The sequence below is a fragment of the Herpailurus yagouaroundi genome, unplaced genomic scaffold (genome assembly GCF_014898765.1).
Source record: "Herpailurus yagouaroundi ecotype Mexico unplaced genomic scaffold, PumYag 212, whole genome shotgun sequence".
NCBI lineage: Eukaryota > Metazoa > Chordata > Mammalia > Carnivora > Felidae > Herpailurus > Herpailurus yagouaroundi.
Window position 1 is genome coordinate 1,740,345 of NW_024412443.1, and position 12,885 is coordinate 1,753,229.

The 12,885-nt window shown below is 60.6% G+C and overlaps 2 protein-coding genes across 2 annotated transcripts in view; both read left to right on the forward strand.

The window, feature by feature from the left end:
* GJC2 (gap junction protein gamma 2) overlaps positions 1 to 2,214 on the forward strand; it is an 11,368-nt gene extending 9,154 nt beyond the window's left edge. Inside the window, exon 3 of the mRNA XM_040454382.1 lies at positions 2,201 to 2,214. Coding sequence (XP_040310316.1) covers positions 2,201 to 2,214 — 14 coding nt within the window. The remainder of the gene's footprint in view (positions 1 to 2,200) is intronic.
* Positions 2,215 to 7,820: 5,606 nt separating this feature from the next.
* IBA57 (iron-sulfur cluster assembly factor IBA57) overlaps positions 7,821 to 12,885 on the forward strand; it is an 8,061-nt gene continuing 2,996 nt past the window's right edge. Inside the window, exon 1 of the mRNA XM_040454417.1 lies at positions 7,821 to 8,206. Coding sequence (XP_040310351.1) covers positions 7,866 to 8,206 — 341 coding nt within the window. The 5' untranslated portion in view covers positions 7,821 to 7,865. The remainder of the gene's footprint in view (positions 8,207 to 12,885) is intronic.

The following is a 12,885-nucleotide window of genomic DNA, read 5'->3' on the forward strand; positions in this document are numbered from 1 at the left end:
ACAGCCTGGTGGTGCGCGCGGCCGAGCGCGCGCGCTCCCACGACCGTGACCTGGCGAGCCTGGCGCTGCAGGCGCTGCGGGATGGGCACGCGTTGGAGGACCGCGAGAGCCCGCCGTGCTCCGGCCTCCCCGCGGCCGCCCGGGGGCCCCAGCGGTCCGGCGCCCCCGCCTCCGGGTCGGGCAGCGCCACGTCGGGGGGAACGGGCCAGGGCAGGCCGGGCACCAAGCCCAGGGCGGGCTCAGAGAAGGGCAGTGCCAGCAGCAGGGAGGGGAAGACCACCGTGTGGATCTGACGGCCCGCCCCTGAAGTGGCCCGATCCCCTGCAGGCCACGGCTGGGGTGGGGGGCTGGGGCTCTGGGGGAAGGCCAGGGTGCAGGGCGAGGAGAACCACCTGCCCTCTCTTTCTCCTCCGCCTGCTCCGGGCCACCCGGGAGGGGCACCAGGTTGAAGGCATCACCCGCTCAGCGTCACTGCCCCTCCCTGCCTGAGGTCTCCCCTCTGTCCAGGGGAGAAGGAGGAGGAGGGACCTGCGAAGGGTCCCCAGCTCTGATCCCTAAACCCGAAAGGGTTTATGGGACTGTGGCTGCGGGGGTGGGGGCAGTCTGAGCCTCACCTGTGTGTGTGTGTGTGGGGGGGGGTGTGTCTTGGCCCTCTCCTCCCCCACCCTGCTCCCCTGATCAGCCCATGTGTGTCATGGCAGGCCCGGCGCTCGTCCATACAGCCTGCAGCAGCAAATGGGGTTCCCTCCCAAACCCCCCACCTCCATCCCCAATCCACTTCCTGTTTCCTACAGAGCTGAGAGCACTCCTAGGTCTTTCTGGTACAGAAGGTCTGGACGGGAAGGGAAACCGAGGTCTGGACGGGAAGGGAGGGACAGAAGGGGAGTGCCACATCGTCCTGTGGGAGCCCTCCCCCCCCCCAGTTCCCTCCTGTGCTGAGGCCCTGGGGTGGGTGGAAGGGACTGCATTCTCTGGAGCTTCTGTACCTCTGTGGTTCGGCCCCTCCCCCTGGGACAGACGTGTGGTTCTGCAAAGAGGCCGATAGCCTGTTGTCAGGGAGTGCTGGGACTCCGGTTTGGGCCATTCTGGGGGATGGGGATCCTGGCTCCCATCTACCCCTTCTCTTCCTTCCGTCCCCCTCCCTAATTCAGACACAGCCGCCAAAGCAAAGGAAACAAAATAAAACTAACTTTTGTTTACAACTGCCTGTTGTGTGTGCATGTGGGGTATGCGCACACGTAGGTTGTGGGTGCACACATGTATGTCTACCCTGGCGCGCGCACGTGTGTGAGTGTGCCCGGGTGTGGTGTGTGTACATGTATGTGTGCACACACGCGTGTGAGTGTGCACTTTTATGTGTATGGCCTTGGCCCTACTGGGACACCTGACTCAGCTCCAGTCTTGCTGGAAGAAGCAAGGCCCAGGCCAGTTGGGTGCCTTTCAGTGTTGGGTAGTGGGCGGGGCGGGGCTGGATGGGGGGCACAGCTGAACACACAGATGGTGACAACAAAGAACACAGCCTGGCACACATACCCAGAGCCTAAGTTCAGCCTACAGTCACAGGCATGAAAGGCAGAGTACAGTGGATGTCATTATGTGGACGCTGGTCACAGCTTGTAGCGTGAAGGGCGGAGGTGGGCACATAGGTGGGGAACCCCATCGCTCTTGACCCCAGTGGTCCCCCAGTCCCCTTCAGGCCCAGAGCACCCCTCCTGGCCTGCAAACCCTCTTTGGTGTCCCCAGACCAAACCCTGATCCCAATGTCAGCCTGCCTCTGATGCCAAGAACACGCTGGGTCCCCTGGGGGAGCCCTGTCCCAGGGAGTCCCATAGAGCTATGCCAATCCAGATTCAGAGCAGAGACACACCTTGCATCTCCAAGACAGAAAGGGTCACGTGACCGGCAGTGTTGTCCTGGGGGAGTCAGAGTCTCTGTGTGTGGCTCAGACCTCCTCACAGCACAGTGACTCAAGAGTACCTGGCAAAGGCCAATGACTCTTATCGGCAGCCCCCAAGTGACACCATTTCCACTGCAGCCACAGGCCTGTGGGATCCAAGAGCAACCAGGATCCTTCTGGGACCACCAGGGTTACATTTTAAGAGGTACATGTGGGATAGGATCTCTGTGGCCTCATGGAGAATGCCATCAGCCACATGGACCCTGCAAGGCTTAATCAGCTATGCCCCCCCCTCCGCCATAGGTGAAGCCCCCTGACCCCACGCCGGGGACTGCTTTTGGGAATTTGCGGCCACTGACCCTTCTTAAACCACAACACTACCATCCTCCTATAAATCCCCTCAAGGGTATAGCCTGTATGATTTCTGTATCTCAGCCCCCTTCCCCCCGCCCACTCTCAATTGGTCTAGATACAACGTGAGGCAGTTTGGGTCATCAGGAGGAGGACTCTCCCCCAGGGCTGCTGGGGAAACTGGTTTGCTGTGGGTCAGGCTGAGTATCTGTGCCCAGTGGTTCCTGCCAACACCAGTCTAGATGTCACGGTGAAGGTGTGTTTTTAGATGAGATTAACACTGGCAATGAGCATTCTTTGGTAAGGCAGATCGCCATCCCCAGGGTGGGTGGGCCTCATCCAATCAGGTGACGGCCATAAGAGCAAAGACTGAGGTTCCTGAAGAAGAAGCCATTTATGTCCAAAGTGCTGCTGTTGGTAATATTTGTGTCATCCTGATTGGGCCCTAGGATTCCCAGAGTGAGCATAATTCTGGGGGTGTCTTTGAGGTGATTCTGCATGATATTCACACTGAATCTTTAGACTGAGTGAAGTCCCTAGTGTGGCTGGGCCTGACCCAATCAGGTGAAGGCCTGAGTAGTGAAAGGGAACTCATTTTGCCTGAGTGGGCTGGGACATTGGTCTCCAACCTGCAGACTCACTCAGGCTGGGCCGACAACCCAGCTCTCAGGCCTCCAGCCTACCCTGCAGATTTCAGACTTGCCGGCCCCGTAATGACATGAGCTGGTTCCTTGGAGAACCCCAGCTAATACACATCCTATTGGCCAGAGTGTGTTAACAGGGCATCCGTTTCAAGGCTTGGGGCCTGCGGATACCACTGGGGGCCTTCAGTTTTGTGAATTTTCCATGGCCATCGTTTAGGTTCCCACTGATGCCATGCCTCACTGATGTCACGCCCTCTCCACTGATGTCACTGGCTGTCCCCAGCCTCAGCGGACCTGTGCATCACCCAGGGTCCTGCCTCTGACACCCTGTCATTGCAGACACAGCCCCAATGCTACGCCTGAACCAATCCTCTGAAGGACGCGGCATATAAGCTGCTTGGGGCTGGGAACTCCCAGAGGCGGTGCTTTATGCTCACTGTGCTACTTGGACAGACCCCTCTCAGTGCGTGCCTTGGTTTCCCCATGCACCTGGCATGGCATGAGGATGAAGGGCTGAACCCAAGGCACAGAGCCCAGGCCTCCCCGCCTCACCTCACTGCGTGGTGGTGGTGGTGGGGGGTGGCCAGAACAGGAGCAGACGGGATGGCCTTCTTGTCTCACTGTCATCCGTTTCCACGGCTGGAGCCAAATGGCCGGCTGTTCGGGGAGAGCAGAGGGCCGTGGGGGGGGGGGGGGGAGGGGGCGGCTGCTTGTGAGCTCCCAGAATGGAGGCAGCTTCCTCTCTGCCTTTGGGAAGGGAGGAGACCGTGAGGGGAGAATAACAGGAAGCCACCCCTGGCCCAGTGGCAGCTGGGAAGTAGGGTCCAGGACCCCCACGCCTGCTGGGTTCCCAGCTCTCCACCCCTCCAGGGCTCATGGCCTCAGAAGAAGCAATGGCACACAACCCAGGTCCACCAGTGCGGTTCCCTGAGAGGCTCTGCGGCCAGGCATTCCCCCCCTCCCCCGCAGCCAGGCAGACCCCAGCCACCGTCCCCAACAAATGCGGAGCTGAAGGTGCAAGGCAGGGGGCACCTGAGAAGGGGCAGCCCATGTGCAAGGATCCCCATTGCCAGGCTGGCCCAGAGATCTGGGAGGGCTTCCCGGAGTAGAGGGCTTGGAGAAGTGCTAGCTGGCAGGTGCAGGCAGCCACTGGCCACGTGTGGTTCTGGGCACTTCAGTGTGGCTCTTGCGAGAAGCTGAAAGTTTCATTTAACTTGGTCTGAGTTGCTGTGCACTTGACCAGCCCTAGTGTGGGTAGTTGCTGTGCTGGACAGCGCCGAGTGGACTGCGCCAGGAAGGTCGGGACGGTTCCCGGTGGCGCCGGGCGGCAGTGCTGGTGGGAAGCAGACTCCTCTGCTGAACAAGGGGCTGGCTGACGTGAGGCTGGAGGACCGCGCCCCCCCCCCCCCCCGTGTTGTCCTGGCCGCTTCCTCTCCATCCTCCCCAAGCTGGCAGCGACGTGCCGGGTCACCTGTGGAATGCCAGGCCAGGCAGAGGAAGACCTTCTCCATGAAGGGCAAGCAGCCAGTGGCCAGCGGCCAGGGGAGCCACATACCAGGAATGGCAGGTCACAGCCAGGATGCCAGCCAGGAGGGGGACCGAGGGCCTGGGAGACACTAGGGGGCTCGGGGGGCCATCGGCATCCCTCACCATGCTGTCACCAGGCTTGCCAGGCCCGGCTGGGAGAGACCCAGTACCTCACAGGTTTGGGCAGCATGGCCTCGGGTAGGGCTGGACAGGACAAGGGGGAGTTGGGCAAGTAGGGGGGCTGAGCAGCCTGAGGCTCAGGGATGGGCGGGCACCTGGCATTGGCGCTCCAACCGTGTGCTGATGGGCTGTTCACGCTGAGATGGCCCATGTTACCCGTGCCCTGGGGATGCAGCAGGGAGCCACATAGGCACTCAGATCAGGTGAATCAGCAGAGTATCCAGGGCCTTAGGAGGAGGCCAGGGTGAGGGGCCAGTGCTAAGACCTGGGGTGGAAGGCCGTGGGGTCACTAACCATGGAGCCGCAACCCCTTTATAGTGGGGTGCGCTTTAGCATTCACAGTTGTTCTCACGTGGTCCTCTCAGCATCCAGTCCTGAGAAGACCACCTGATCAATCCCAGGGGGATGCGCTGTGGGAGTGAGGTGTCACACAGCCACCCCACTTCCTGGATGCAGGTGTGTGGAGGGGAGGTGTCAGATATGGAGCTCTAGGGCCCTAGAGGGTGTGCAGGTCATGTTTGTGCAAACATGCTTATGTTTCAGGAACAGGACACTCAAGGGGAAATGCCCGGCAGGCTGTGGGTCTGGACTTTTGGGGAAATGCCCTGTGTGTGGACACAGACTTGGAGTGTGGTTGGGGGAATTGGTGACGTGGTGGGGACGCATGGAGCTGGGCCCAAGGATGGCCCTGGAGCCCCACACCGGGGGCTGGCTCGGCCTCGCCTCCAGCCCCGTTTGCACACAGCATTGGGACTAGAGCTCAGAGAGCTCGATCAGGACAGGAGGGTCAGTGGGCAGTAGAGCCCAGACCACACAGATCCAGGGTGGGGGCAGGAAGCCAGCTTCCATCTCCCACCTTGGCTGGGGCTCTGGGGAGTGCAGGAGGATTAAGAGGCAGTTCTTATGCAGCACACAGTCTCTCAGTTTCCCCCAAAGGGGAGCAAAAACAGGACAATAGCTGATGGGGGAAACAGGGCTCAAAAGCTATGCCCCCCAAATACCCACATGCGAAGCTCTGGTCCCCCGTGTGACTGTGTCTGGAGATAGGCCCTCCGGAAGTAATTAGGGATCCCCGAGCCCTGGCCCTGCAGGCCTGGTGTCTTCTCAGAAGAGACACCAAAGGTGACAAGGCACCATGTGCACGCCACGGAGAGAGGCATCAGCAGACACCGGCCCTGTTCCTGGACCTCCAGCCTTCAGAGCTTTGAGAAACAGGTGTGTGTTGTATAAGCCACCCAGTGTGTGGCATCTGTTGCACAACTGATTCACACACCTAGGAAAACAGTATGGAGGTTCCTTGAAAAATTAGACACAGAATTACTGTATGAACCGGCAATTGCCCTCAGGGTACATTCCTGATAGTGTGATTTATAGTAAGAAATACGGACTTGGCCCTTGTCACTCTTTCCTGGCTCAGAGCTCCTAAAGCCCTTGGGTTTCCCAACTGAAGACAGCAATGAAGGTGTCATGGTGTTCATAACAAGCCCGAGTTCATGTTGTTGCGGTGACTTTGGAAAGCCCCTAGGGGGGGCACCTGGGTGGCTCAGTCGGTTGGGCATCCGACTTCAGCTCAGGTCACGATCTCGCGGTCCGTGAGTTCGAGCCCCGCGTCGGGCTCTGTGCTGACCGCTCAGAGCCTGGAGCCTGGAGCCTGCTTCTGATTCTGTGTCTCCCTCTCTCTCTGCCCCTCCCCCATTCATGCTCTGTCTCTCTCTGTCTCAAAAATAAATAAACGTTAAAAAAAAAAAAAAAAAAAAGAAAGCCCCTAGGGATGGCGGCTGGTGGCTTATGGACCCCACCGTGGGACCAGAGAGTTGGAGGCTTCAGTCCTGCCCCTGACCTCTGGGGAGGGGAGATGGAATCAATCACCAATGGGCAATGGATTAATCAATCACGTCTATACAATGAAACTGAGAGGGACGGTCTTGGGGTTGGGGGGTGGGGGGCTTCCAGGCTGGGGAGCACGTGGAGATGTGGGGAGAGTGACATGTCTGGAGAGGCATGGAAGCTTCCCACCCCTTCCCCAGTGCCTCACCCTGGGCGTCTCTTCCATCAGGCTGTCCCTGAGTCATATCCTTTTGTAATAAACCACTAATCTAGAAAGTGAAACATTTCCCTGAGTTCTCTGAGCCCCTCCAGAACATTCATCAAACCTGAGGAAGGGCCGTGGGAACCTCTGATCTGTTGCCTGTGGCTCAGAGCACAGGTGTCATCTGGACTTGGGGTTGGCACCTGAAGTGGGGGTGGTCTTGTGGGGCTGAGCCTGTGGGGTCTGACGCTGACTCCATGTGGACAGGGTCAGACTGGTGTGGCAGTCTGGTGTGGCAGACTTCCAGTTGGTGTCGCAGACTTCCCCTCAAGCACAGGGGGTGATCCTAAGTGTCAGAGAGAAGGGCAGAGTGTGAGCAGAGGACACACAGGAGCATGGTTGTACACACAACACCCAAAGGAACTGAGAGCAGGGTCTCCGAGAGATGTGCATACATATGGCAGCAACATCTACAACACCGAAGGGGTGGAAGTAACACAGACGTCCGCAACCTGTGGGACATCCATACAACAAAATCTCACCCATCTTTCAAGAGGAAGATCGGACACCTGCTACCGAACAGACGAACCTGGAGGACGTTATATGGCATCAGCCAGTCACAGCACGACACACACTGTGCGATCCTACTCATGAGAGTCAGGTTCCCGGAGACAGAGGGGACTGGGGGCCCCACGGGCTGGGGGCCGGGTGAAGGGGATTGGTGGTCGGCAGGAAGATGGCAAGTTCTGGATAGAAGTGGGGGACGGCTGTACACGATAAGCGCGCGCTGGCTGGGGCTGAACTGTGCGCTTGAGATTTCAGCGATGGAGACCCTCATCTTACACGCACATCACCATAGTAAAGCAAGAGGAAACCTCTTGGAGACCAGGAGCAGGGAAGGTGCGTCCTACGGAGGTGCCCAGCCAGGACAGTCAGGGGGCGGGACGGATAGCGCCTGGCCCCGCCCCTCAGGCACAAGCCCCACCTCATAGTTCCGTCCCCGCCCCTCGCCGGCACAAGTCCCGCCCAGCACACTTCGTTCCCGCCCCTCTCGAAGCTCCGTCTCGCGCGCAGGCCTGCCCTTCTCCGCACAAGTCCCGCCCCGCATGTCTCGTCCCCGCGCACGCCCCGCCCCCACGTGCAGCCCCGCCCGCCGGCAGAGGCCGCTGTGGCGTCCACCCAGTTGCCAGCGCCGCCGCCCAGCCCGCCCCTTCGAGCCGCCTTACTCCTCCCTAAGATGGCGGCCGCGGCGCTGCTCCGGGGCGCGGCTCAGGGGCGCGGCAGCCGGGCCTGGCGCTGGCGGCTGCGTGCGACCCCGAAGCGCCGCCTCGCCCACGGTTCGAGCCGTCACGGCGGCGACCCCGCGGACGGAGCGGCCTGGGCCTGCTTCCCGCTGGGCGAGCGCACCCTGGTGCGCGTGCGCGGGCCAGACTCCGCGCCGTTCCTCCTGGGGCTGCTGACCAATGAGCTGCCGCTTCCGGGTCCTGCGGACTGCGCTACCCTACCCCCGGCGCGGGCGGGCTACGCCCACTTTCTCAACATTCAGGGCCGCACGCTATACGACGTCATTGTCTACCGGTGAGAGCGGGCGTCTGCAGTACCTAAAGGGAGGGGGAAGGCGGAGGGGCGGGAGCCGGGGCGGGAACCGGGGCGGCAGCCGGGGTGGAAGCCGGGGCGGGCGGGGCCACACGGAGGAGGGAGGAGGGAGGAGGGAGGAGGGAGGAGGGGCGGGGACACCCAGGGGGAAAGAGGAGGGGCAGGCCGCCGGGGGAGGGAGGAGAGTCGGCCGCACCAGGCGGAGGGAGGAGGGGCAGGCCTCTGGGGGAGGGAGGAGAGGCGGCCGCACCCGGAGGGAGGGAGGAGGGGCAGGAGCCGGGGCGGGGCCACCCAGAGGGGCGGGGGAGGGGCGGGGGAGGGGCGGGGCCACTCAGGGGGAGGGAGGATGGGCGGGATCCGGAGCGGGGCACCCAGGCGGAGGGAGGGAGGGGCGGGAGCCGGGCCGGGGACACACCGAGGAAAGGAGAAGAGGCGGCCGCACCCAACGGGAGGGAGGAGGGACGGGAGCCCGGGCGGGGCCGAGTCACTTAGGTGGAGAGAGAAGGGGCTGGGCTACCTAGGTGGAGGGAGGAGAGGCGGCCGCAGCCAGGGGGAAGGTCGAGGGGCAGGGGCACCCAGGGGGAGGGAAGAGGGACGGGAGCCGCGGAAGGGCAGGCCGCCTGACGGGTAGGGTGCGGATTGCTAGGGGTCACCCGGAGCCCGGGCATCTGGCGTGAACTCTCAGAGGCTGCGAAAGGATCTTCAGGGCGGGTCACTTGGGGAAGGACATGGGGGGCCTGGGCATCGAGGGGAGGACACCTGACCTGCGGCTGACTGGGCTGCTCTGGAGAGAGGGCCACTCTCCTGGGAGCCCAGCGCTGTCCAGCTTTCTGTCCCTGCCTGGTGCTCTCTGGAGTTTCTCCTTTTGGTTCATTTACTTCCTGCCTCGTGGCCCCCTGTTCTGGTTTCCCAGGCGTAACACCTTGTTCTAGGGGTAGCTTGGGATTTTTGCTTTGAAAGTGGACTTTAGTTTTTGCAGCCCATTTAAGTTCACAGCATGACCGCGGGGAAGGCACAGACTCCCTCACGGCAGCGTCCCCACCTGGGGGACCCGCATTGATGCTGCAGCACCCAGGGCCCATCCTTTCGTGGGGAGGACAAGTATGGGATGACATGGACCCATCACGTGATGGCTGTCACCACCCTGACAGCCCAGCCCCCCTGTGCCCAGAGTTATCCCTCCCTTCCCTAATCCCCGAAGCCACTGGGTGGGGGGGGATCCTTTTCCTGTCTTCGTGGTTTTTCCTTTTCCAGAGCGCTGGGCACTTGGAATCCCACAGTGGGCAGCCATCTTGGATTGGCTGCTTCCACTTAGTGATATGTGGTTAAGCCATTTCTCTTTAGCGCTGAGTGATGTCGCTTGGCATGGATGGACTGCAGTCTCTTCACCCGTCACCTCGTGGAGGACGTCTTGGTTCTTCCAAGTTTGGGTGGTTGTGGGTAAGCTGCCGTAAACATCTGTGTCCAGGATTTTGTGTTAAGGCCCAGAAGGTCGACTGCTGGGTCGCACCGTGCAACAATGTTTGGTTTTTTGAGAAACCACCAAACACTTCCATGATGGCTGTGCGGTTTCGGGTCCCCACCAGCAAGCAATGGCTTGTTTGCAACGTGCATACTCTTTGTGGGGAGGTGCCTGTTAAGGTCTCTGGCCCATTTCTAACCGGGTTGTCTGTTTCTTGACCCTTGAACTTTTCAGTGTTCTTGTGTGTTCTGAGTGATGGCCCCTGGTCACATGTGATGTTTCAGGTCTCCTCCCCCTGCTGTCCTGTTCCCTCTGGCGAGGCTGTGTGTGTTCCTGTCCCAACCACACGTGTGCTGTCTGGGGAGCCTTCCTCAGGCACTGGCTGCATACAAGGTGCTCTGGGTTCCGCTACGGATGGTATCGCTGGCTCTTGTGGGAAGCTCCCCAGTCTGTGTCTGCTGCTCTGCGTATCGGGTCGGTCCCCTGCTCTGTTTCCAGCAGGACATGCACCTCACCTTCCCACCTCTTTCCCTTCGTGTGGATCTCAGCAGTTCCTGGGTGGTGCAGTCTGGCCTGTGTGTGCTCAGTGGAATGTGGGGCCAGGGACACCTACTTCCAGGAACCTCCCATGTGGCTCCCATGTGGCCTCCGCTCAGTCCCCCTGCCGTGGTCTCACTCCTTGGGGCACCTCTTGGGGACCTTGGAGGGCACTATGTCCTCAGTCCTCCATGGGCACCTGGTAGGCCACTCCCCCAAGTGCCTTGGAGCACACCAGTCAGCCTGACTCAATTCTCCAGGTACAATCCTGTTCCTGCTGGCCTCCTTGTGTCCCATACCTGCCCACACCTCACACCCTGACATCTGCCATGTCCTCGAGGGACCGTATTTGTGTGATCATAGGGTAGACGCCCTGTGTTTATGGGGGTCGCAGATGACAGGGTGGTGGGTGCTGTGCAGAGAGGACATCAGACTCTTGGGGGAGGGGTTTCCTTGTGCTCTGGGCATGGGGTTAGGCGGGCCCAGGCCTCCCTTTCTGGTGTTCACACAGCCTGTGCCCTGACAGCCAGGCCAGCTGGTGAGGCCGCAGCTGTCCCCCAGCCTCCCTCTTCCTGCAGCTGCACTTGTGACCCTAGGAGGGGCAGCCATGCTTAGCAACAAGAGTGCAGGGCACGACAGACAGCGGGTGACTTTTAGAGTAAGGACGTTCTCTGCAGTGTTTGGAAGGTGCTTTTTGCTAAAGACATCGTTCACTGTTTATCTGATAAATTTACCTGGCAACACTGGCCCAGAGGCAGTGCCACCAGGCATCTGGGGACATTTGTGCTTGTGACTCAGGGCTGGGGGTGTTGGTGCTCCTGACATTGAATGGGTCAGGCCTGGCAAGCAACCCTGGGCACAGGTGCACCTCCTCCCCACCACCCCCTGTTCCTCAGCTGTAGCAAGTGCAGCAGACAGTCTGATTTGGGGGCACAGGGGGGCCAGGGTGCACTCTAGCTTTGTTGGTCCCCAGGGTCTGCCTGGCGCACAGTCATGGGCACAGGTGGCCAGGGAAGTGCCTGAGCCCAGAATGGGGACCTGCCTGCCTTGACCTGCCTCAGCACCCCTGGGAACCTGGCTCCCTGGCCAGGACCCTCAGAGGCTGGTGCTCCCCCATGACCTCACATTGTGCCCAGCCCTGCCTGATTCCTCCCCTGCCATCTTTCATGTTGTCTCTGAGGGTGGTTTTTACCCGAGACTTAAAATGAAAACACAGGTGCATGTGGCAGAGAACCCTAACAGTGCGGGGCGGTTTACGGTGGGAGATACCCCTTTGCTGCTTCCTCCCAACCTGCATAGACATCCGGAGCCCCGTCCTCTGAGACAGCTTCTTTTCCTTTATGACTCCTTTGAAATAATGGTGGATTCACAGGGAGCACGGGAAGGAGCAGGGAGGCCTGTGCACTCTTGCCCCAGTCCCACAGGGCGGTGTCTTGCCTCCTGGAGTCTGGGGTCACGATCAGGGGTGGGACACGGGCCACTAACAGAGCTCATGCAGGATCCCCGCAGACTTGATGCGCCAGCACGTGTGAACACACTTGCTGGTGTCTGTGCCTTGGTCACATGTGTGGCCCCTGTGACCTCGATGAGGACAGCTGTTCCATCACCACCACTGGGTCCCCTGTCCCCTGTGCAGCACACCTGCCCTTCTCACCCCAGCTCCTCTCCTGGCTTTTTACCATTTGTCTGACCAGTAGGTCACCTCGAAGTCTGACAAGTGGAACTGCTTGGGATTGGACTCACACACCTTGATACCCTGTGGTTCTGCCCACTTGTATCAGTGTGACCCATGGCTGCTGTTTGTGGTGGGAGTGGGGGTGGGGAATGTGGACACGATAGAGTGTGCACTGTAGGGTGAGCCCCCAGAGGTGGGACCCCAAGCAAGTCCTTGCTTTTCTTTCCTGTGGGGGTAACTGGTTTCTCCAGGGCAGCACTTAATCCTGTACTGTCTGGGGGCACCAGCTGATGGGCTCTGAGGGAGGGGCCATGGACATCAGCTGGTGGGCTCTGTGGGAGGGGTGGGGAGCACCAGCTGGTGGGCTCTGCAGGGAGGGGTGGGTGGCACCAGCTGGTGGGCTCTGGGGGAGGGGTCAGGGGCACCAGCTAATGAGGTAAAGGGTAGAGGTCAGGGTCACCTGCTGATGGGCTTTGGGGGAGGGGTCAGTGGCACCAGCTCGTGGGCTCTGGGCGAGGGGTTGGGGGTACTAGCTGGTGCCCTCTGAGAGGAGAGGTAGGCGGGCACCAGTTGTTGAATCTGGGGGAGGGGTCTGGGGCACCAACTGGTGGCTGTGGGGAAGAGTTCAGGGGTACCAGCTGGTGGACTCAGGGTAAGGGATCAATGACATCAGCTAGTGGGCTCTGGGCAAGGGGTCAGGAAGCAGCTAGTGGGCTCTGGGGGAGCAGTCCAGGACCCCAGCTGGTGGGTTTGAGTGGAAGTTTCCGGGGTCACAAGGCAATAGGGTCAATGGTAGAGATTAGGGATACTAGGTGGTGATTCTATGGGACTGGTCAGGGGTACCAGCTGATGGCTGCTAGGGGAGGGGTCAGGGGCACCAGCTGCTAGGCTCTGGGGGAGAGGTCTGGGCACCAGCTGGTGGGCTCTGAGGAGTGGGTGACATCAGCTTGTGGGCTGTGGGGGCGTGGTCAGGGGCACCAGCTGATG